At 42.6% G+C, this 25,546-nt stretch overlaps 1 protein-coding gene across 1 annotated transcript in view; it reads left to right on the top strand.

Annotated features, from left to right (window-relative positions):
- Positions 1 to 255: 255 nt before the first annotated feature.
- The window catches only part of bahd1 (bromo adjacent homology domain containing 1), a 74,783-nt gene continuing 49,492 nt past the window's right edge, over positions 256 to 25,546 (top strand). Inside the window, exon 1 of the mRNA XM_060828321.1 lies at positions 256 to 311. Within this exon, the coding sequence (XP_060684304.1) occupies positions 256 to 311 (56 nt within the window). The remainder of the gene's footprint in view (positions 312 to 25,546) is intronic.

Below are 25,546 nucleotides of genomic sequence, written 5' to 3'. Positions count from 1 at the left end.
GTGCTAATTAATAGACGTGACAGAAGTGAGTCCAATGTTGGAAACAGGATAATTCAGAAAGATTGTAAGTTTGGAAGAGATAGGGAAAGATCATGGAAAGAAGTGAACATGGGCGATAAAGTGAACGTAGAAGTAATAAGGTTTAAGCAAAGAAGAGGATAGAGGGTCGGAAGCTCAGTTTAAGGGAGAGCCAAGGCAATGGACTCTGGTTCAACTTCAGGCAGTCATAGCTCATAACGAGGAGGGGGTGGGGGAATGGAGGCGAGGAGGAGATATGAGTCAACATCGAAAAGTCGCAGTGGACACGTTATGTAAGTTGTATTTCTCTGTCAATATATGCTGCCAGACCTACTGAGTTTCTCAAGCACTTTATGTTTTTTAAATTTCATTTCTGATCTGCAGCGGCCGCAGTACTTTGCTTCTGTTTTAAAAGATACATAAACACACACACACACATATACAGCAGCTAATAGAGTTGCTACAGGGATGGGGAATTCTATCAGTCTAGACAATTCCTGAATTGCCTGGAGGTGAATATGTGGCGGTGGGGACGGGGTCGCTAGGGTTTTCATATCTCAGCATTTATTTGCTTGTGATTGTGCGCATGTTGTTTTTTTTATTATTATTTGCGCCGGCTCCTTCGTCGTGAGTCACTTTTTGTTTTGTATCACGGGTTGATGTGCGAGTGACCCACCAGGACGACAATGTGTTGCCACACGCGGTGCGCTCCGGAGGAGAGAGCCGGAGCGGCCAGGCATCCGCTCTGTCCTTGCAGTTGGAGTTGACCACCCCGTCCCTCGCTGCCTGCCCGCTTTTGTTTCTGTTTATTTATTTCTCAACAACTCCCCACACCACCCCCCCCCCCAAAAAAGAAGAAAGTGTCGTTGGTTAAGACCGCCGTCGATCGAGAAAGGAGCAGGGGCTGGCCGCACTGGATCGAGCAGGTGGAGACTGGTTTTTTTGTGTGTGTGTATATGTTGACAGCCTGGTTTCACAAGCACAGAGAGAGAGAGAGAGGAAAAGAGTGGGCATGCTGCTCTAGGACCGTGGCCGTGCTTTGTCCAGATATTTTTCCAGGTAACCGGACTCCCCCTTCCCCCCCCCCCCCCCTTCTTCCTTATAATCGGAGCAAGGAAAGGGTGGGGGTGGATGGAAACATAAGAGTTGCATTTCCCCCGACGAGCCCTCGTTAGCACTTTATTTTCTCTCATGGTTGCATTCTTTCTTCTCCCCCCCCCCCCCCCGTCTCCCTCCCCCCAACACACACACTTCAGTCGCGTCCCACCACCCCCTCGGAGTCTGCAGATCCTTCGCCGTTGCCGCGATCGGGGATTTTTTATTATTATTATTGCATCCGAGCGAATTTTTTTGTTGTTTGTTGTGTGTTTTTTTCTTCTGCTGAATGTGACATTCCAGCTGCCGGAGAAGTCACGTTCCCGGAAGCGGAGTAGGATGACATGTTTTTTTTCTCTCTCTTTCACCCCCCCCCCCCCCTCCCTCCCTCTCTCTCTCTCTCTCATTTTTGTTTTTCGAGGACTTGAGGGGGGAGGGGGTCGAGAGGCTCTCTCGATAGGGGGGTGTCCCCGGGAGAGTTGAGCGGAGGGAGGATGTTGTCCCCAGGTCTGAAGGAGCCGGCCTCGCCGCTGATGGCGATGGCGGCGGTGACCTTTCCCGGCACCAGGTACCGCGCCCCGCAGCTGGGAATCCCTTCCCCCCTCGTTTGCAAAACACACACAAACACCCCTTTAGGAAGATGCCAGTTGTAAAAAAAAAATGACCCGACACACACAAAATCAGGAGTCATCTTGTCGCTTCCCCCCCCCCATCGTCTTCGATCCAACTTTCCCCCCCCCACCCCACTCAAGTGCGGAGCAAGTGTACACACGCTCGGCCCTCTCAAAACCCAGCAAAACAAAAACGGTGAGAGAGAGAGAGAGAGAGAGAAATGTCGTCTCCTCATCTCTGGAGTGCGGGATGGAAAGTCTATTCTCGGAATCGATCGGTTATGGGGGCACACGGGGAAGTACAGTAATCCCACTCAGCCCCGGCTCCTGCATTTCGTGGTTTGTTTTTATTCCGGGGAAAGGGGATCTTTTCACAGGAGGTGTCAAAAAGTTTGTCCGATCCTGACAAACCACGGCGGAATCCTCTTGCCTTCCCCCACCCCCGGACACTCATTTTGTTTTGAAGAGGGTGGTGGGAAGGAAGGGGGGTGTGGTGAATGTTGTACTTTTCGCAAATCCACTCCCTTTTGCCCACTCTGTCTCCGCCTCCGTCATTATTTATCCATTACCTCGGCCCATATGGCAACCGTTACTTTTACTTTTGTTATGCAAATTTAATTTCAACCAACCCCCCCCCCCCCCCCCACACACACACACACACACACACACCCCTGTCTCTCTGGCGCACGTAATATTACCCACCACCCTCCAAAAAAAAACAACATGGCGCGGGGTAGAGTGCTGAGCTGAAAAGTTGCTGCTTTCACACCAACAACAACCTTCACCCCCCCCACCTCCTCCTCCCGCAACCTATTTTTGCTTTTCGGAGAAGAACCACCTCGGCGAAAGGGGGGGGGGGGGAAAGAAGCGGAAAAAAATAAAATAGAAAGTGTGGGTGTTTTGAGGTTGTGCGTTAGCCCCGCTGCTTTGATGTGTGGTCTGCACAACCCCCCAGGTAAGTTGTCCTCCTGTCAATCAGCGGGTCCCGGGGATCTGGGCTCGGCGCGCGCGCGGCGCTGGCCGGACGGTGCTGTGCCACGGGTTGTTGTTGTTGCTGCTGCTGTTGCAGCTGCATCGGTTAGAAAGAGAGAGAGAAAGGGCAAGGATGCACCGTCTCCCTAGCGGGCACGATGCAGCGGATCGCGTAGTTTTCTTCCAAAGAGGAAGGATGCGATTTTGTTTGTGTATGTGTGTGTTTTTTCTCTCTCTCGAAGAACGCGCAGACGCCTACACAAAATGATGGCCGGTGTGGTTCAAGGACGGGCTGGGGCTGGGGGAAGTGATTGACACTGGGTGGCCGCGGCGCGCGCGGTGCCTGCTGCTGCCGCCGCCGCCTCCACCTCGCCCCTCGCGCCGACCCGCGAGCCCCTGGCTCTTCAACCGTCCGCCGGGAGGGGTTCATCTCCTTCTCTTATCTCCATCCACCATCGGCCCGTTGCTGACCGCCCGCCCGCCTCCCGGGAGATTCGAGGGCAGAGGCGGGGGAAGTTGGACTATCCTATCCGAGCACCACCGGCGGAGAGGCTCAAGAGCCCGCAGGCCCGCCTCTGGCACTCGACCCACCCCCAACTTTTGTGGAAGACGGGCTTCGATGATCACCCCTCGCAGCCCAATTTTTGGAGGGGGTTGGTTGAGGGTGGTGACAAGAACTGTCATGGGTGTTAGGAAGGATGAGAGGTTTTTTTTAGAAAAAAGCTTGAAGGGTTGGAGGAAGGAGGTGCCATAGGATGGAGGAAGTGTAATGAGTTTGTGTGTTATATGGTTTCAGATGGATGGAAGGAGGTGAGGGAGATACCACCACCACTGCAGACTGGGAAAATAAACCAAGTGGGAGAGCCATCCTGTTTTGTTTTAAAAAGATTGTGGGACGGGGTGCTGGGGAAGTGACAAAAGTGTAGTAAGGGGGAAGTGAGCGACTGTGAAAGTGGATTGAGTAGAGTGGACAAACACCGGAGGAGGTGGTTGAAAGGGCAAAGGAAAAGTGCAAATTAAAAACAAGGAAATGGAGGAGAAAAGGGTGTGAAGACAGTGAGCCAAGAGAAAGGGAAGGGAAGGATAGGGATGGAATGGAAAGAAATGCAGCAAGAGGGTAAGGGGAATGGATGTGGAAGAGGAGAGAAACAAGGTGGTAAAAGCACAAATAAGTGAGGGATAAAGGGGATAATGAGGGGAGAAAAAGATAAAATCATAGAATCAATACAAGTCTGCACTGACCCTGTGAAGAATATTCTACCCAGACCCATTCCCCTACCCTGTTATCTTATATGTACCCTTGATCTACACATCTCAGAACATCATCTGATGAAGGAGCGTCGCTCTGAAAGCTAGTGTGCTTTCAATTAAACCTGTTGGACTATAGCCTGGTGTTGTGATTTCTATCTCGGAACACTATGGGCAAATTTGCGTGGCCTAACCTGCACATCTTTGGATTGTGGGAGGAAACCAGAGCATCTGGAGGAAAATCACATAGATATGGGGAGAATGTCTGTGCGGAGTTTGCACAGTTGCCCAAAGTTGGAATTAAACCTGGGTACCTGGCACTGTGAGGCAGTAGTGCTAACCACTGAGCCACCGTATAGCCCCAAAGTAGAATACTGGTAGAGGTTGAAGAGGAAAATTGAGAGGATTTGGAGAGGAGGAGACTTTGAGGAGGAGGTTGCCTGAATGAGTAGTTTCAAAAAGTCAAGGGAAAACAGTATGCTACAAAGTAAAAGGAAAACGGCAGATACAAGAGGTGTGAAGAGAATTGACACAAAACGAGAAATTGGAAGGTCAGGATGAGGAAACCCATGAAAGATGGGAAAAGAAGAATAGGTACAGTGGAAAGAGAATGAGTGAGTAAAATAGGAGGAGGTATAGTAGAAAAGCAAGAGGATGTGATAAGTGTGAAAGAAGGGCAGGCAGAGAAGAATTCAGAAAGTGGGCAACAAATAAAACCAAGGGAGAGAAGAATTGGTAAATGAATGATGGAGGTGTATGAAGAATGGAAAAGGAGACTTCATACAGAAAGGAACATGAATAAAGAAAGAGGAATATAAATTCATGGAAAATGGTAGAGGAAAGAAAAGTGAAGAAGGAGAAGTTATGAGGTGATCATAGAATTCCTACAGTGTGGAAACAGGCCCCTTCACCCCCAAGTTCACACTGATCCTCTGAAGAGTAACCCATGCAGACCCATTCCTCTACCCATATTTATCCCTGATGTACCTACCCTACACTGTGGGCAATTTAGCACGGCCAATTCACTTAACCTGCACATCTTTGGATTATGGGAGGAAACCAGAACACCCTGGAGGAAACCCACACAGACACTGGGCAAATGTGCAAACTCCACATAGACAGTCACCCAAGGTTTGAATTGAACCCAGGTCCCTGGCACTGTGAGGCAGCAGTGCTAACCATTGAGCCACCGTGATATTGGGGATAAAGATGGAAATGGATTCAATGGGTCATGTCGAGTTGAGAGGAAATTAAACATTAGGAGAGAGTCCGTGCAGAGCAAAGGCATGGAAGAGGAAAGTAGATTGGAGGGAAAAATGGATGAAGAAGGACAGATACTTGAAGTGGGTAGGGAGGGGGGGGAATGGGTAATATGAATATAGAAGGGAAAGAGAAATTGTTGAATATATGACCAATAGAGAAATAAGAGAGGAGGAGAGTTGATGAGGGAATGGATTAAGGAAAGGAGATGGAAGTGAGAGAGAATGGGTTTAATGGAGAGGAGAGTTGAAGAAGAGGTAAAAATTAGTGGTGAGTGGTGAATGCGAGGGGGACAGGAATAAAGTGAGAAAAGGAATACTGGAAATATACAAAAGATACAAAGATGAAATGATACCAAGGAGGAAAGAATACTGGAAGAAGTGCAGAAGCAAGCTAATAATTATGTCACATGTCTGAGTTTGAGAAAAGTCAGCACAGTATTGAGTTTTGTAGCCTGCAAAGCAATCTGGAATGTTGTTTGTTAGAAGCATTTGGTAGTTGTATTGAATAGGGGAATCTGGTAAATTACTTTAAATTATGGAGAAGGAACGCCCATAGCTGGATAGAGAGCTGAAGTGAGGGAGTTAGAGATGGGTATGTGTACAAGTGTAGTATTTGGAAATGCGTGAATGAGAGATTTGGAAGGTGGGAACGTGTGATAGAAATGGGGGTGGGGACACTCGTTTGTGGCAGAGAGAATGAAGGGCTGTGTTTGATGGGGAAAGGAGAATAAAGATAATACAGTATAGGAGGCCACAGTAATGTGGAGAAGGAATCATACAATGTGTTGATGGTAAGGTGAAGAACATTGTGATTTGTTTACAACAAGAACAATATGCTTTTTACTTTGTATAATTAGATGAAGATGGAGAATTGGATGCAGGGCAGAAGTGAAGAGAGAAAATGATCATTTTTATTCTCCTAGTTTTTGCCATAATAGGAACGTGCATCAAAGTGGTTAATGTTATTTGAGGTGGTGGAGCTGTGTCTGATGGTGAGTAAACAGACTAGTCATATGCTAAAGCTGGTGAAGCTTTTGATTTAAAGGCATGGAAATGGTTATTATACCAGCACAATGAGGTAGATAGGAGATTGTGATCTAATAGAGCTGAGGGTAATGAATGCAGAAACTGGATAGAGGGCAGTTTTGTGACTGAGTTGAGTACCACAACAGGAGTTTGTTAGGGTAAGATCTGCTGAAGCATGAGTATGCTGGGTTAAAGATGGGTTTAGAGACTAATTGCTCAGGTGAAACATTTGGATGGTAGGAAATGGCATGATGCTGAGGTAAGAGATGTGCTCATTAGGAAGATAGTGGGTAGATATTTAGAATTATGACTGTGGGAATGCAGGGTAGTGTTAATGAGGATGAACCACTGCTTAGTGGAAGGTTAACTGAGCATATTGAAAGATTTCTGGGAAGAAAGTTCCTGAAATGGTGTGGAGGTGAGGACTTTGAAGACCTCCAATGAGAAGATAATGATGCTAAGCTAAGATGGGATATGAAGATGAGTCTAGCTACAATCACAGTAGTTTAATTGTGTGTGTGTGTGTGAGTGTGTGTGTGTGGGTGGTGGTGGTGGGGGGCTTTATGTTGGTGGACCAGGCAACTCTGTGTTAATTCAGCATTGAGAACAGGAACAAAAGATTGGAGGATGGGGCAGAAAAGCTCAAAGTATTGTTGCTGAGTTTTAAGCGGGGCTTTATCGTGAGGAATTGGCAAGGTGTTTGTGTTTCTTTTAAGTATCTAGCTTCAGTGGAAGAGTGAAAATAAGTCATAAAAGTGAGGTGAGGGGAGAGTGCAATTGTCAAGTAGGGAAAGAACAGCTTTTTTTTTACACTTCTTCCTGACTGACACATTTGACATGGAACTGTTTTATCTTTACTAATTTGTATGAAGATTTGCTAGTATTTTGCTTTACCCTTTACTGCTCCAACCTCCACTTGTCTTCAACTTAAATAACAAGGTTTTTGGGAAGAAAATGAAAAGTGATAATCAAGGTAATAAATAGGGAAAAGTCAGATATGTCCTTTACTACTTTGAGAAATCTGTGGAGATAGAAGAGTATGAAGCAAGATGGTGATAGCATAGTGACTCCACAGAGTGGATCGTATTTGTGGAAAAGAATGGTAGAAGTGGAAAGAAAGGGTATGAGACAGAATGAGAGAAAACCAGTAGAGGTGAAAATGTATAGAAGCAGAAATGTTGTAGATGAAGGAGTTTGTGATGCATTTTAAAGTGGGTCAAGGTGAATTATGAGGTTGAAAGGCGAAACTGATTTCGATGCTTTCGAGTTCCACACTAGTTTGGCCCCCTGGGATTAAAGTGAATTTATGTTGGAGAGGAAAACAACTGGAATTGTGTAAAGTAACTTGAAAAAGATAGAACAAAGACTTGTATCTCCTTTTTTGGAATGAGTTGTTGTGCTACACTGATTCATACAGTGACAACTGAATGCACATTTGTATTTTCCTGATACCTAAATCTGGTTGGTTGTACTTTTTGCTAGTGAGTGTTCTATTGATTGAATGCGTACTTAAAATAAGTGGGTACAAAGGTGTTTTTGAAGGGCAACATGTGTAGAAGTGATGACATTTTTGGGGAAATTAAAATGAACCAGAGTTTACAAGTTTGAAGGAAAAGGGTGTTTGGAAAATGGATCATGCTGGATGTCTTAAAACACATAAAAGTGGATAAATCTGCAGGACCTGATCGGGTGTACCCTAGAACTCTGTGGGAAGCTAGGGAAGTGATTGTTGGGCCCCTTACTGGGATAATTGTATCATTGATAGTCACAGGTGAGGTGCTGGAAAACTGGAAGTTGGCTAACGTGGTGCCACTATTTAAGAAAGCTGGTAAGGACAAGCCAGAGAACACCAGACTGGTGAACCTGACGTTAGTGGTGGGCAAGTTGTTGGAGGGAATCCTGAGGGACAGGATGTGCATGTATTTGGAAAGGCAAGGACTGGTTAGGGATAGTCAACATGGCTTTGTGTGTGGGAAATCATGTCTCACAAACTTGATTGAGTTGTTTTCTTTTTGAAGAAGTGACAAAGTGGATTGATGAGGGCAGAGTGGTGGACGTGATCTATATGCACTTCATTTAGGCGTCCGATGAGGTTCCCCATGGAAGACTGATTAACAAGGTTTGATCTCATGGAATACAGGGAGAACTAGCCATTTGAATACAGAACTGGCTTGAAGGTAGAAGACAGAGGGTGGTGGTGGAGGGTTGTTTTTCAGACTGGAGGCCTGTGACCAGTAGAGTGCCATAAGATTTGGTGCTGGGTCCACTATTTGTCATTTATATAAATTATTTGGATGTGAGCATAAGAAGTATAGTTAGTAAATTTGCCAATGACACCAAAGTTAGACAGCAAAGAAGTTAACTCCGAATACAATGGGATCTTGATCAGATGCCCCAGTGGGCTGAGGAATGGTTGATGGAGTTTAACTTCTATAAATATGAGGTGTTGCATTTTGAGAAAGCAGATCTTCGCAGAACTTGTACACTTAATAGTGACGTCGTAGGGAGTGTTGCTGAACAAAGGGATCTCTGAGTGCAGGTTCATAGCTCCTTGAAAGTAGAGTTGCAGGTAGATAGAATAGTGAAGAAGGCATTTGGTATGCTTTCCTTTATTGCTCAGAGTTTTGAGTACAGGCTTTAGAAGATAATGTTGCAGCTGTACAGTACGTTGGTTCAGCCACTTTTGCAATATTGCATGCAATTCTGGTCTCCTTCCTGAAAGGATTGTGAAACTGAAAGGGTTCAGAAAAGATTTTCAAGGATGTTGCCAGGGTTGGAGGATTTGAGCTATAAGGAGAGTTTGAATAGGCAGGGGCTGTGTTACCTGGAGTTTCAGAGGCTGAGGGTGACCTTTATAGAGGTTTATAAAATCAGAAGGGGCATGGATAAGATAAATAGACAAGGTCTTTTTCATGGGGTGGGAGAGTCCAGAACTAGAGGGCTAAAGTTAGGGTGAGAGGGGAAAGATAACAAAGAGACTTAAGGGGCAACTTTTTCATGCAGGTGGTGGTACATGTATGGAATGATCTGCCAGAGGAAGTGGTGGAGGCTAGTACGATTGCAATATTTGAAAAGCACCTGGATTGCGTGTATGAATAGGAAGGGCTTGGAGGGATAAGGGCCGGGCACTGGCAAGTGGGACTAGATTGGGTTAGGATATCTGGTCGGCATGGACGAGTTGCACCGAAGGGTCTGTTTCCGTGCTGTACATTTCGATGACTGTGTATGTATGTTAAATTACATTTCTCAATTTGGAAACCTGTACTGTGACTTTTTATTATCGTGCTGATACTTCTGCCCATCTCTTGTTTTGGGGTTTCTGGCATTAGTTGTGACCACTGAAAGTCACACATCTTTAACAACAAATGTTGTCATACTGGTAAATCTGGTAAGGAGGGGAACACGACAGCTTCACCAGTTCCTGTCTTCACTGACTGACAGCCACACGCAGGTATTGTGTACTTTGGGTGGGTGGGTTACGGAAGCAAAGTTGTTCCACTTGATCACAATCAATAGCAGGAATATTGATCATTTTGCTCTTTGTAAAGCAGTGGCACAGAGGCCATTTGTAATATTTTGATTGACTTCATGGAGAAAATATCTGTGCACAAACTTGATGAGAGTTGTACACTGTTGATGATGTCAAGAATACATCTCTTGCAGAAGCCAGTGATGAACTGTAAGAGTTAGTAATCAGGTGAAGATAAGTGAGGGGGTGGGATAATTTAAAGATCAGTTACACTGGTCACATTTGAAGTCATGAGGGCAGATAAGGGAAGGGTGAAATAAATCAGAATTACTGTTAGTTAATCTTTTTTGCTTATTAGTTCCATGTGATATGTATTTGCCATTTAAAAAATTTTGAAATATGGGGTAATTCATTTTTGCTAATTCATTTCAAACCTTGCAGTTGCTATACTGACTTCATGTGTCTTCATTTGATGTGGGTGTTATAATGCTGGTTTATCTGAATACATCATAGGCTTTGTCATGTATAGTACAACATGCTTTGTGGTGGACACTACTCCTTTCCAATGCTCTGTCAGCCTATGGAACAGGGCTGGCATGTGGGATTGTTAATCATATATTGTTAACCATATCTGTATGGGTAATTCATTGTATGGATTGGTTAATGGGCTGTTGGTTTGCAATGTTCCTCCTATGGAGAATGCAACAGAAAATTGGTGACTTATTTCCTTCTGAGGAAAAAAAATTCTCAACTTTGCGAGTCTGTGATCAGTTAAAATCACTTTTGAGGGAGACTTGCAAATTAGAATGTTCTAACAACAATTTAGCAGAGATGCCTTAGGGTAAGTGCTTAACATTGTCTGTAATTAGCTTTGTGTTAATCAGTGCTATTTCATAGCGAATGAATGTGTTTGTACATGCTGCTGGGGAAAAATACAGAGAGAAGATCAAAAGAAGGACTTTATTTTTGAAAATGTAGCTTGGAGCATGAAGGTGCGACATCATATTTGTTACAAACAGTGAACTGGCTTTTTGGGAAAGGGATGCAAATCATGTCAACTAACAATCTATTGCTGTTATCACTTATTACATAGAAATTGCAGTGTGAAACAAGTGCTCATCTTCATGTGAGCAGTAACCCTAATCCTTTGTCCACCCTTTGCTTAAGCCACTTTTAATTTGTAAATATTGGGTTCACTTTTCAACCACTAATTCTGGTTGTGTACTTCACACTTTCACAGTCTTCTATTTTTCATGATTTGGAGATGCTGGTGTTGGACTGGGGTGTACAAAGTTAAAAATCACACAACACCAGGTTATAGTCCAACAGGTTTAATTGGAAGCACACTAGCTTTCGGAGTGACGCTCCTTCAGGTGATATCACCTGATGAAGGAGCGTCGCTCCGAAAGCTAGTGCACTTCCAATTAAATCTGTTGGACTATAACCTGGTGTTGTGTGATTTTTAACTTTCTATTTTTCACCTTTTGTTCTAAATCTGTGGAGAAGCTGGAATGGTGCTATTAGACTATAGCAGGTTGAGAGAGGTTAAACTGTAGTATTTCGAATTACAGTATGGGTAGATGCTGACAAACTTTCTAATGAAGGATTGAGGATAAATATTTTGCTCTGAGCTAGTGTCTCTTAATCTTTACATTTATAATAACTGTACTTCAAAGATAATTGCTTGAGAAATGGATTGGAATATCTGAGGATGTGATGAGATATACAAAGCAAATTTGTAAGGAACATGCATTTGTATGGTGCCTTTTATGCCTGTTACAAAGAACTTTACGACCAGTTAATTGCTATTTTTGGAAATGTCATCTCCTTTTTGGAGTGGATGAAATGCAGCTGTTTCTTTATGTGCAGTAGTGTGACATAGACTATATATTCCATTTTATGAAGTTTTTGAAGGATAAATATTGGCCAGGACACAGAGGATAACTCCCATGCCATACAATATTGGTGCATTTACCTGAGAGGGCAGTTAGAATCCTCAGTTTAACCTCTTGTCCAAAATAGCAGCAGCTTTTAAATTGTAGCACTCCCTCAGTTGAAGTGTTGAAATGTCAGCTTTGATTTTTGTGCTGATGTACTGGAGTGGTACTTCAACACAGAACCTTGTGACTCAGGTGATTGAGCTCAGTCAGTGGCAAGCACATACTTAACAAGTTTCATTTTGTTCTTTTGCTTAGCTTTGAGCAAATGTGCCACATCAGATGTGGCACTGAGCCTTACAAGACTGGTTCAAGATTTTATCCCTGCTCTTTGCTGAGTTAGCAAATTTCAACTGGCCTCCAAGGTATTATTGACACATGACACTGGGGTAGGAATGGTGGATGAGCAAAATCTTTTGATGTGTGCAATGAGCTTGTTGAATGTCACAGGTCAGGGTTTGGACTGGCCTCAAATACTTTGAACTCTGCTATTGAATAGTCTACAGAAAATGTTTCTTTGGTCCAAAAGTGTTGAATTAATCCATGTTTTGTGTGACTGAAACAACAGTTTATTTGCTGAATCTGAATTCTAAAGTTTTGAGTTGTGAAGCATGTACTGTATTACTCAGACTCTCGGGAAGAAACGCTATTTAGACTAAGATGTTAGGAGTTCTCTTGGTAGCTATGATGTACACCTTGGGAAAGAAGGCAACGAAGAAACCTTTTGACGTGAATACAGAAACTTCGATGTGTTCTTAGGTCATAGCTGATGTAATATTTACTGTTTTAAAAGCTATGATGTGCTTATGTTATTGAGTATGCATGGAACATCCTCTTCTGGCTTAACTGCTAGTGATATAGCCACTCCCTGTGGTTATGCACGCCTTGGTTGACCTATTGTTTAAAAGCAGGTGCTGACATTATCTTACTGAAGTAGTGTTGGGTCCCTGCAGTTTGAGGTGGTTTTAAGGAGCATGATTTCAGTGTCTGATTTGTGCTAAGTTGATTTGATTCTGGCAGGTAGGCAGGAATTTGCAAATTCGTTGAGGTGAATTTCTTCAGTGGTTTTTGTGTTGTTTATGTTAGTGCAGCACCACCCTCTTGAGTCTGCAGGAATGTATGGTTCATTGGAATCCTCTTATGCTTTGGTGCTGAAGTGTGTATGCTTCTATGCATTGTAAAGTTGTTAGGATCTTGGTCACTGTTGCCTCAGTCACTGCAAAATGGTTACAAGGGATATTGCTGAGGCCTAGTTGAATGTAAAAGACATAGGAACATAAGAAATTAAGAATAGGAATAAGTCATTCAGTCCCTCAAAATTGTTCTGTCATTCAACAAGATAATGACATATCTGTCTCAATTAAAAATCACACGTCACCGGGTTATAGTCCAACAGGTTTGTTTGGAAGCACCAGCTTTCAGAGTGCTTCGAAAGCGAGTCCTTCCAAGTAAACCTGTTGAACTATAACCTGGTGTTGTGTGATTTTGTTTTTTAAACTGTGTCCACCCCAGCCCAACACTGGCTCCTCCAAGTCATATCTATCTCAGACCTTTTGTGTGAGCTCATACCTCATCTCCCCAACATTTTAAAACTCACCTACCTTCTCTGTAAGTACTTTGTGATTTAGCCTCGACAAATCTCTGGGAGAGAGAATTTCAAGCATCCACTTCCCTCTGGGAGAAAAAAAAATCCTTTTGAGGTTCTTTTTTAAATAAGAGTTTCAGCATAACAGGGCAATGTACCCTAGTTTGAGATTTTTCCAATTGTGGTAACATCTTCTCAACATCTACCCTCTGAGGCTCCCTTCAGAATCTTGATTGTTTCAATAAGAATGTCCCTCATTCAATGGAGTTTAGAAGAATAAAGGCCTAACCTGTTTAGCCATTTTTGATGAACCAACCCTTAACCCAGTAATCGGATTAGTGAATGCCTTCTGAGCTGCCTCGAATGCTGTTAAATTCTTTTTAAATACAGGGACTAACACAGTATACAGTTGATGGCCTTCCCAACACCCAATGCAGTTCTCCTGAGACTTGTCTATTTTTGAACTTTTTGGCAACAAAGGCCAAATTGCAATTGCCTTAATTGTAGCATGTGCATTCTAACTTGGTTCCACACATGAGCTCTGAAATCTGTGGTGCACTCCTTTGTAGCCTCTCTTTAAATAATTCTATCTTTTGATTCTTCCTGCCAAAGTGCTTGACCTCACACTTCCCTACAATAAATTTTGTTGGCCAAGTTTTTGCCCACTTGCCCAATCTATCCATTTCCCCTTTCAACATTCCTTATGTTCTCATCACAACATCCCCTCCACCTATTTTCGTATACCAATTTGGATACATTACACACTCCTTCGAGTCATTAATGTAGAAAGTAAATAATTGAGGCCCGAGGACTGATCCTGTGACACTCCAGTTACAACTTTTCAACCTGAAAAAAATGCATTAATTCTAACTCTTCAGTGTTTAACTAAATCTCTGTTCATGTTAATACACAATTCGCAGTGCCATGACCTATTTTGTGTGAATGGCACTTGCAGTTTGAAATTCTTGAGTTACTCAATCTTAGTGAAACTTTTTACAACGACTGCAACAGTTGCCAGTTGATGACTCGAAGTAGTATTAGAGACCTTCTTCATGCCACCTGGGATTTGTTTGTATTCTGCTGATGTCCTGAAGCAAATTTAGTGCATGAATTCAGTTATAAACACCTGACAGATATGTTGAGTAACCTTCAACAGAACTGAGGTTTCCATCTTGATTGAGCTGCTGTCGGTAAAGAAATATGTGCATTTCTAAAGGATCTTCCTACATCTTCAGGATGACCACCTATTGAACCGTCAATGTAACAAAGGAAACCTAGCAACTCTGTTAGACCAATAACTCTGACTCTGACTCTGGTGAAAATGGTAATAGCTGAAACCATTGGTTCGTGAATAAGCTGCTATCAGTCCAGGAACAGTCTGGAGGAAATGATATCAATTGAGTGGCTGAGACAGTCAACTTGTTTCCAAATGCCAAATATTCTATTTCTTCATGTGAGATCTTATTATATCAGCAAATGTTTTTACCGTTTTATTCCCTTTTTTTTTTAATGGGCCAAATCATGGACTTTTGACTGAGCAGTATAGGGATTTGGCCTGAAATCCCTGTGTCACCAAGGTTCGGCAGAGCTGGGTCACAAAACTCTTTGTAACAGAAGTCACGAGGATCGGTGGTGGGTCCACAGATTGTTGTCATTTGTGTAAATGATTTGGATGGAAACATAGGTATAATTAGTAAGTTTTCAGGTGTCACTAAAATTGGAGGTGTCGTGGACAGTGAAGAAGTTTCCCTCAGTACAATGGGATCTTGATCAAATGGGCCAATATGGCGAGGAGTGGTAGATGGACTTGTATTTAGATAATGAGGTGTTGTGTTTTGGGAAGATAAATCAGGACAGCACCTTTATACTAACTGGTAAGGTCCTGGGGAATGTTCTGAACAAAGAGTTCTTGGAGTGCAGGTTCATAGTTCCTTGAAAATGGAATCACAGGTAGATCAGGTGGTGAAGAAGGCTTTTGGTCTGTTTCCCTTATTGGTCTTTGCATTGAGTATAGGAGTTGGAAGGTCAAGTTATGGCTGTACAAGCTATTGGTTAGGCCACCTTTTGAAATATTAGAAGGATATTGTGAAACTTAAAAGGGTTCAGAAAAGCTCAACAAGGAAGTTGCTGGGTTTGGAAGGTTTGAGCTATAGGGAGAGGCTGAATAGGCTGGAGTTAGTTTCCCTGGAGTGTTGAAGGCTGAGGGGTGACTTTAGAGGTTTATAAAATCATGTTGAGTATGGATAGGGTAAATAGGCAAAGTCTTTTCCCTGGGGTAGGACAAATCTAAAACTAGACGCATAGGTTTACGGTGAAAACAGAAGATATAAAAGGGACTGAAGGAGCAACATCTTCATGCAGAGGGTGGTGCGAGTGTGGAATGAACTGCCAGAGGAAGTGGTGAAGGCTAGTATGATTATAACACTTAAAAGGCATCTGGATGGATATGTGAATAGATAGGGTTCAGAGGGATGTCGGCCAAATGCTGGCAAATCAGATTATATTTATGTTGAATATCTGGTCGACCTGGGTGAGTTGGACCGAAGTATGGTTTATCTTTGAGAAGTACTCAGTTCAGCCAGGATAAGTGTGTTGACATTTGTGTACCTACATTTATGGTTTGGGTGAGATCAGTTCAGCACCAAAGTACAGCAATACCCTGGTGTGCTAGAAACATTGGCAAAGACCTTGCTAATTTGAAGGGGTGGGTTAGATCAATTGGCTGGTCTGTGATGCACTGTGATATCAACAGCATTCAGTTCCCGCACTGGTTGAGGTTACCATGAAGAGCTCTCCTTCTCAACATCTACCCTTGCCTGAACTGCAGTGACCCTTGGGTTGAACCATTACCGGTCTTCTTTCTCATTCTCTCATGAGAGAGCAACCCAGTAATCCTCTGGGATTGTGGTGACTACCTATCCCTAGGTAAAATCAACTAGTAGGCAGTTTGGTTTGAATGGAATAAAGCTGAATTTTTTTTTTTGCTCATCTAGACATTTTCTTCTTTGTCTACTTAGCGTCATTCCGATCAGTCATCCTTATCTACAAGAGACCATCAATTATGTTATTACTATCCCTAGCTGTAAACAGGGTAGATGTTTAGCCTGTTCCTAGACTTTCTTCAACAGTGCTTTGGCATTAGTTATTGAGAGTTGCCGAAAGTAGCATCTCAGCAGCTCTGTTGTGATCAGGATCTTGGTGGAAATACTGTAACCGTGAGTCGGTTATCTGTTGCTTAGGGACATCATTGCAATGCTGGCTTCTGTGAGCATTTCATCAGGAGGCAAAAGAAATGACAATGCCAAATCAAAGTTTTAATCATTTAATCAGTGTTTCAAATGAAGTGTTTACTGACATTCTGGCTCATTCCTTGGATCATTGTTAAAGATCGTATGGCACTATTTATAGAATGGCAAAGGAGAACATCTAATATGCTGGCCAATATTTATCCTCAATGGACATCAGTAGAATTGATGATAAATACTAGAAATACTCAGCTGAGGAGAAAAATGCAAAGATAACCATTCAGGTTAATGACCTATTGTCAGAAAACCTGTTTGTCCGTAGTTTAGATTTGATCATCAGCGCGTTGCTGTTTGGGACCTTGGTGTATGCAAATTTGCTACTACATTTTTTTACATCGCATCCAATTAAATGCAATATAATTACTGAAATAAAGTGCTTTGGGACATACTGAGGTTATGAAAGACGGTATATAAATGTAATTATTTTGTTTTCATGCTTACTTGCTCCTTCTTCAGTAATGTGACAAATTCAAAGGATCGGGTTTCTTTCTGGAGTTCTTTGTAATGGCGAGTGTATTTGTGGAGACTTCAGACTTGGGCTGTACAAACGGCCATGGGCTGCATTTGTCAAGTTTTGTTCAGTCTTAAATTTGTTTGGGAATATCGGAACGCTGTCACACTTTTAGAGACATGAGTTCAGTGCTTATTAATTTATAAATCATAAAATGAGATTATTGATAACACAGATCCAGCCTGTGATGATTGTCAATCACATTGTGACCTCTGGTACAAAGTGAATAGAAAATTGCTTCTGTGCAGACTTAACATTTTTATTGTGAAAGTTTCTCAGTTCGGAATGACAGTTTTCTAGTTTGTGTGTGGTCTACATATCCTGATGTAAGGTGGTCTCTGCTAGGGGATGTGGGCGAGGTTTACTAGCCACATTAAATCACAATCCCTGAATATGAATTCATATGATGCAGGGTAAGCTAATGAAATACAGATCAGTTCCATAAATGGAGAGTTTGAGGGTTCCTGCTTTGACAGGAAAGTCCTTAGCCATGTTTCCCAGCATGTAGCATACAACTCTTCATATATAACTTGTATGTCCTAGTGTGAGAAATACTATTCTACTCAGACACCTTTACCTATATGTCTTAAGGTGCAAAACTGTCCTAGTCTGAAGGATTACTTTCAAATTGTGAGGATAATGATACAATATCAGTAAAGAGGAATCCTGGGTTTATCTGCTTACATGAATGATGAGGGCAATCCTCTATAACTGCTTGTATTTATGTAGTGCTTTAAATATAATACACCATCTGTGAGCTTTGCAAGTGCATTTATAATGCAGCATTTGACACCAAGCCACTAAAGTGAGAAATTAGTGTAGATGATCAAAAATGCAATTGAAAAGGTTGGTTTTGTGCTTTTTAAACAAGGGAAGTAGAGAGATGGAGAAGTACTGTGAAGAGCTGCAATTTTGTAGACTTGACAGAAGTATTCTTGACCAATATAACTCTCAGATATTTAGTTTATTTCAGGAAAGCCAACATTAGTTGTGAATCCCTAATTGCCTTTAAACTGAGTGCTTGTTAGGATGTTTCAAAGGGCAGTTGAGAATAAACCACACTGCTGTCTGTCTGGAGTTACATGTGTACCAGATGAGTTAAGGATGGCAGATTGCCTTCCCTAATAGCATTAGTCAAATTAAATTCCTCCAGTACCATGGTGAACTTTGAACATGTCCACAGAGCTTTCGTCGAGATTTCTGGATTGCTAGTCCAGTAGTATTAGCACTGTGCCACCCACAGCTGAAATAGAGGTTGTGGACCTGTAACCAATGCATATTTGAAGAGCTGAGTTGACAGTATTGGCAAAGAAGAGTATTGATTAACACTTAAAAAAAAGTTTCTAAAGCATATCTGTGTCAATCTAGTAAGGAAACCGAATGACAAAGGGTCAGGTGGGCTAGAGGCATTAGCAAGCTTTTTATCTCTTCTGGGTACTGTGCATTGTTTGGTTAGATGATCTGTCATGCAATTTACCTGAACTGCACATTAAAGGCTCAATGTTTTCTGGAATGGACTTTAAATGCAGCATTACCAATTTGAACTGAAACCTTGACACTGCACATGAGGGTGGTTTTGTGGGCTGCTACTGAAATTTGATCAATATCTGTCAAGGTGATTGAGTGTAACATGGTGTCAACAACTGGTGATTGGTGATATTTATTGCTGTCACAATGCTGCCCAATTTCTTCTTGTTTGGAAAGCTTTTCCTGCATTGATACATCCAATTTGGATGACTGACCAGCATAATGCATACAGCTAAAACTTTTTAAGACCGCTTGAAGATGTACATGCCATAAAGAGTTATATACTTTAGTGTGGGAAATGATTTTGTCTAGATTAGATTTTAGATTAGGTTCCCTACTGTGTAGAAACAGGCCCTTGGGCCACAAGTCCACATTGATCTGCCGGAGAGCAGCCCACCTAGACCTATTCCCCCTACATTTACCCCTGACTAAAGTATCTAACACTATGGACAATTTAACGTGGTCAATTCACCTAACTTGCACATCTTTGGATTGTGGGAGGAAACCGGAGCACCTGGAGGAAACCCACACAGACACTGACAGAATGTGAAAACTCCACACAGACAGTTGCCTCAGGCTGGAATCGAACTTGGGTCTCTGGCGCTGTGAGGCAGCATTGCCAACCACTGAGCCACAAGAAAAATTTCATAGTTTCTGTCAAGAAATGGCTTGTTCTGCTGTATTGCTTTTGTCAAATCTGGGACAACCCAAAGTGACTTAGTTTGACCATGCTTCAGTAGCACTTCACAATGTTAATGTAGGAAGCCCTGGAGCCAATTTATCCATTGAAAGCAGTGGGTTTTGAAAAAAAATTGTCCTTCAGTAAGAGATAAATATTGGTCAAGGTTTTGTGACGGGCTACTCTGCTATGCAAGAGGACAGTCTGAGTTCCAGCATAGTTTGTCAACCAGCAGATGGCACCTGTGACAGTGGAGCACTCCTTCACCACAGTCAGGATTGAGTTTAAGGTCGAGAATGAGACTCAAACCTTCAGAAAAAACCTAAATTGTGCGACTGACTTAAAAAGTCCAATTTTAAATGTTAGACATTTTTGTCATGTTTTGAAAAGGGATCAAGGCAATAGGTGATACCTCTACGTTCCTTAAACAACAAATAGTTGCATGAAGGTTACATTTTTAGCTCCAGTGTTGCAGTTTCTTGTAGCTGAACAATATAAGCAAGGCATTTAACTCTTCTTTCTGATCTGGAGGCTAATATTTTGAACTGACTTTGAAGTTATGGTTGGAGGAGGAAGTGAGGACTGTAGATGCTAGAGATCAGAGCTGAAAATGTGTTGCTGGAAAAGCGCAGCAGGTCAGGCAGCATCCAAAGAGCAGGAGAATCGACTTTTCGGGCATGAGCCCTTCTTCAGGATTCCTGAAGAAGGGCTCATGCCTGAAACGTCGATTCTCCTGTTCTTTGGATGCTGCCTGACCTGCTGCGCTTTTCCAGCAACACATTTTCAGCTTTGAAGTTATGGTTACCAAGATTCCACATGATATTTAAGCAGTTATTTTAAATATGAACTAGGTTTACATTTCATTGTCTTAACCATTTTCTAGGAAAGTCAACTTAGGAGCTGGATCTTCCTCAAATGGAAAAAGACTGCAGAAAGCTACAGAACAGCAAGGGAGGGTTGCATTTTTTTGATAAGGGATCATTACAGCTGTACTGAGGGAAGATATTCCCAGAAATACATCCAGGAAAGTTATTTGGGTTGAACTGAGAAATAAGAAAGAGACGATCGCCTTATTGGGATTGTATTGCAGACCCCCTAATAGTTGGAGGGAAATTGAGAAACAAATTTGTCAGGCATTCTCAGTTATCTGTAAAAATAATAGGATGGTTGTGGTAGGAGATTTTAACTTTCCAAACATAGACCGGGTCTGCTATAGTGTTAAGAGTTCACATGGAGAGGAATACTACAAAGGGTATGGAGGGATATGGGCAGGCTGTTGGCAGGTGGGACTAGATTGGGTTGGGATATCTGGTCAGCGTGGATAGGTTAGACCTATGGGTCTGTTTCTGAGCTGTACATCTCTTATGACTCTGTTTGGGAGTCCTCACCTGTGAATCTTAAAAAAACTAGCATCCAAGTTCAGTGACGGAAAGCAAATCAAATGTTGGCTTTTATTCTAAAGGGAATGGCGTATAAAAGGAGGGAGGGTTTACTAAAACTATACGAGGCACTAGTTAGACCATAGCTGGCATGTTGTGAAGTGTTTTGGGTCCTTATTTAAGGGAAGATATGCTGGCATTGGAGACAGTCCAGAGAAAGTTCACTCAGCTGATACTGAGTTCGGAAGGACTGTTTTTATGGGGAGAGCTTAAGTAGATTGGGCCTGTACTTATTGGAATATCAGTAAATGAAAGGTGACCTTTTTGAATCCTACAAGATTTTAAGGGACTTGATGCAGAGAAGTGGTTTTCCCTGTGGAGAGTCTAAAACCAGAGGACATGATTTTTGAGCAGAGAGTCACCCCAGTTAGATGGGCTGAATCCAAAACTTCTCCTACGTTTTATAATCTTATGGCTACCTACAAGAACTATCAAATGATACCCATAGTTAATGAATATAAAAGTAAAATGTAAGCCCAGGGAGTCAAGGATGCAGATAAAGGCTTCTGTCTGTAAATTGGGACAGACAAGTGACCAAACAGAAGATTTAAAAATAAGCAATGTGAAGTGTCAACTTTAACATAGTTAAAAGGGCAACTGATACTCCAGTGCAGTACTGAAGTATGTCCGATGCCTAGATTCACGTGAGATTTTATACTATAGTTCCTCATGGCCTTCGGACAAATGTACTACCCAGTGAACAGAAGAGCTCTCACTAGTGTTGTCGCCAATATTTATCCCTCCACTCTCAAGCTTTGCAATTTCGTTCTTCCTTGGATGCTGCCTGAACTGCTGTGCTCTTCCAGCACCACTAATCCAGAATCTGGTTTCCAGCATCTGCAGTCATTGTTTTTACCCTGTTTAACTGTTAAGTTGACCTGTTCTTTTGATAACTCCCCGTGAAATTTAGCAGTAACTGAGAGGTCAACGATTTGAAAATGTTAGCATCCAGATCTGAAACTGATCATTGTTTCTGGAACCTTGCTGTGTAATTTAGCTGTTGCACTTCTTGCACTAGAACAATTTACACTCAAAGTATTTAATTGGCTGTGAACTGCTTTAGTATCACAAGATTTTGTGAAAGCATCTTTTGTATAATTGCACGTTCGTTCGTTCTTAATAGTGTATTTTATTGGGAAAAGGGGTGGGTGTCACACTAAGGAAGGAGTGACTCAACTGACTGACTCCCACAGCTACCTGGACTACACCTCCTCCCACCCTGCCCCCTGTAAAAACTCCATCCCATATTCCCAATTCCTTCGTCTCCGCCGCATCTGCTCCCAGGAGGATCAGTTCCAACACCGCACAGCCCAGATGGCCTCCTTCTTCAAGGACCGCAGATTCCCCCCAGACGTGATCAACGATGCCCTCCACCGCATCTCCTCCACTTCCCGCTCCTCCGCCCTTGAGCCCCGCTCCTCCAACCGCCACCAAGACAGAACCCCACTGCTTCTCACCTACCACCCCACCAACCTCCATATACAACGTATCATCCGCCGTCATTTCCGCCACCTCCAAACGGACCCCACCACCAGGGATATATTTTCCTCCCCTCCCCTATCAGCGTTCCGCAAAGACCACTCCCTTCGTGACTCCCTCGTCAGGTCCACACCCCCCACCAACCCAACCTCCACTCCCAGCACCTTCCCCTGCAACCGCAGGAAATGTAAAACTTGCGCCCACACCTCCTCCCTCACTTCCCTCCAAGGCCGCAAGGGAACCTTCCATATCCGCCACAAGCTCACCTGTACCTCCACACACATCATCTATTGCATCCGCTGCACCCGATGTGGCCTCCTCTATATTGGGGAGATGGGCCGCTTACTTGCGGAATGCTTCAGAGAACACCTCTGGGATGCCCAGACCAACCAACTCAACCACCTCGTGGCTCAACACTTTAACTCTCCCTCCCACTCCACCGAGGACATGCAGGTCCTTGGACTCCTCCACCGGCAGAACATAACAACACGACGGCTGGAGGAGGAGCGCCTCATCTTCCGCCTGGGAACCCTCCAACCACAAGGGATGAACTCGGATTTCTCCAGTTTCCTCATTTCCCCTCCCCCCCACCTTGTCTCAGTCGGTTCCCTCAACTCAGCACCACCCTCCTAAACCTGCAATCTTCTTCCTGACCTCTCCGCCCCCACCCCACTCCGGCCTATCACCCTCACCTTGACCTCCTTCCACCTATCACATCTCCATCGCCCCTCCTCCAAGTCCCTCCTCCCTACCTTTTATCTTAGCCTGCTTGGCACACTCTCCTCATTCCTGATGAAGGGCTTATGCCCGAAATGTCGAATTTCCTATTCCTTGGATGCTGCCTAACCTGCTGTGCTTTAACCAGCAACACATTTTCAGCTGTGATCTCCAGCATCTGCAGACCTCATTTTTTACCTTAAGGAAGGAGTGATGTGAGTGTTAAGTACAGTATTCACTAAATAGAACAGAATCAGCATAGCTTTAGAGGCCTGAGAAAATTGCAGTGATTACTTTCAATTGTCTAGGCTGTGAAGTAATTAAGAAACTAATGGAGTTTTGTTCAATATGACCTTGATAGAACTATGTTGTGAGTATACACCAAGTTGCAGTACACAGGGCTGACAATGTGGAAACCTGTACTGCATTCTAGTCACTGTTTGAGAAAAGAGTACAGCAATAGAAGGGATCATAACTGTGAATAAAGATAACATCTTCCATCTCTACAGTGCTGAATGATGTCTGTTTAAAAAGTAACCTTCTGTAAAATATCAAGAATATATGAAATAGGTTTGGGGCTTCTGGTTAACTCCCAGAATAGATTACTATTTGAATAAGCTACTTTCAATTAAGTGATAAAGCAGATCATTTAAAAATGCAATGAAGCATTGGGGTTTTGGAGGAATGACTCTTCTGGAGTGTATTTATAGCTGCATGCATGGCCTTCAGTTGTTGCTGTAAGTATAAGGAAGATCATGGGGAGGACACAATGATTTAAAGTTGGTGATTAAAAGCATTTTGTTTGAAATGGTATTTTTATTTGGTTGCATGCTCTGCAGAGTGTTGGAAGGTTGTGATCAAGTTATACTTCAGAATTTGAACATGAGCAGCAGTTCAGGGCAGTTCTGAGAAAATGCTGTTGTTAGGTGCTACCCCTCATGGAATGCTAAGTGGAAGCTTCATTGCATATTCATTTGAAGTTAAAAGTTCTTGTGAAAAGTACACCTTTTATTTAATACAACTTCAGGATGTTTCAAAGCTCTTTACAGCTAGTAAGGTACTTTTGAAGTAATAACCTCTGTATTGTTAGGAACAGAGCAGCTAATTTGTGTGCAGCAAATTTCCACACACAGGAATATGAAGATGATCAGTCAAATTCTTTAAATTATGTTGGTTGAAGGATGAATACTTGGGGGAAACTTGCTTGATTGTCTTCATATTTTACCATGGACTATTTCATTGGAGGGCTGGTGAGGCTTCATTTAATATTGCAATGAGAAAATATCTCCTCCAAGAGACAGCACCTCCAAAAGTGCAACATGCCCTCAGTCCTACACTGGAATATGAATCTAGATTTTATGTTCACTTCTCTGGAATTGGATTGAATCCACAACTTTCTACTTCAAGTATCATCAAATGAGACCAGAGACTTCAAACAAAGCCTATTTCTTTCCATTCATGCTATCACTAAATAAATTAATAGATGAATATCAGTGCTTTGCATTGAAAGTTGCTGCAAATGTGTAAATTTTCAAATTGGTATTTAGTTTGACATGCCCATAATAATGATATAAAACTGGGCAGAGATGAGGATGCAGGGAGGCTTTGAGGTGATTTAGACCAGTTGAATGAGTGGGCAAATACTTAACAGATGTTAGTGAAATGTGGATAAATATCTTGTCCTTCATTTTGGCACAAAAATAGAAAGGGAGAGTATTATTTCAGTGGTGATAAATTGAGAAGTGTGGATACTGAAAGGGATCTTGGGTGTCTTTTGCTCTTGTTCTATCTGGAAATGCTATATTTCACAGCCACATTCCTTTTCCCACCAGTAAATAACCTGTGGCAATTTTCACCCATTACCACTACCATTTTATCAGCTGTGTTTCTAATTGTTCATTTGATGCGTAGAGCCCATTGTGGGATGAGTGTCTAGGTACTCCAGTCAATGAAATGCAGACAGGTGCATCAAACAGTCGACCTTCATTGTAAAAAGTTTTGAGTTCAGAAATAGGAATGTTTTAGTGTAGTTATGTAATGCCTTGGTGAGACCGCGCCTGGAGTATTGTGTGCAGTTTTGGTATCCCTGCCTAAGAAAGGATATATTGGCATCGAGGCAGCACATTGCAGGTTCACGAGGCTGATACCGGAGATCACAATACTGTCTGAGGGGGCGAGATTGATTTGACTGGACCTGTATTCAATGAAGTTTAGAAGGATAAGAGGGGATCTAATTGCAATATATAAAATTCTAACAGGACTGAACAAACTAGATGCCAGGAGGATGATTTCCCTGGTTGGGGAGTGTAGAATCAAGGGCCACAAATCTGGAGACAGGGTAGATCCTTTGTGACTGATTCTTCACTCCACAGATAGTGGAATTATCTGTCTCAAAAGTTTGCAGCAGCCCAGACACTGAATATACTCAAGCAAGAGAGATGCAATTTTAAAGTTAAAAATCACACAACACCAGGTTATAGTCCAACAGGTTTAATTGGAAGCAAATTTATAGCAAAAATATATCTACAGGTGATCACCATTGCAGTGTGCGCACGCACATGCACGTACATATTTTGTGGGGTGAATTTGTACTTGCAGAGTTACATTGCACTTTGCTCAAAAACTGCAGACATTCATGTCGAGCTCTGAGCTAAAAAACTGCATAA

The sequence above is a fragment of the Hemiscyllium ocellatum genome, chromosome 8, assembly GCF_020745735.1.
Source record: "Hemiscyllium ocellatum isolate sHemOce1 chromosome 8, sHemOce1.pat.X.cur, whole genome shotgun sequence".
NCBI lineage: Eukaryota > Metazoa > Chordata > Chondrichthyes > Orectolobiformes > Hemiscylliidae > Hemiscyllium > Hemiscyllium ocellatum.
This window is presented reverse-complemented; position numbering and strand designations above follow the sequence as displayed.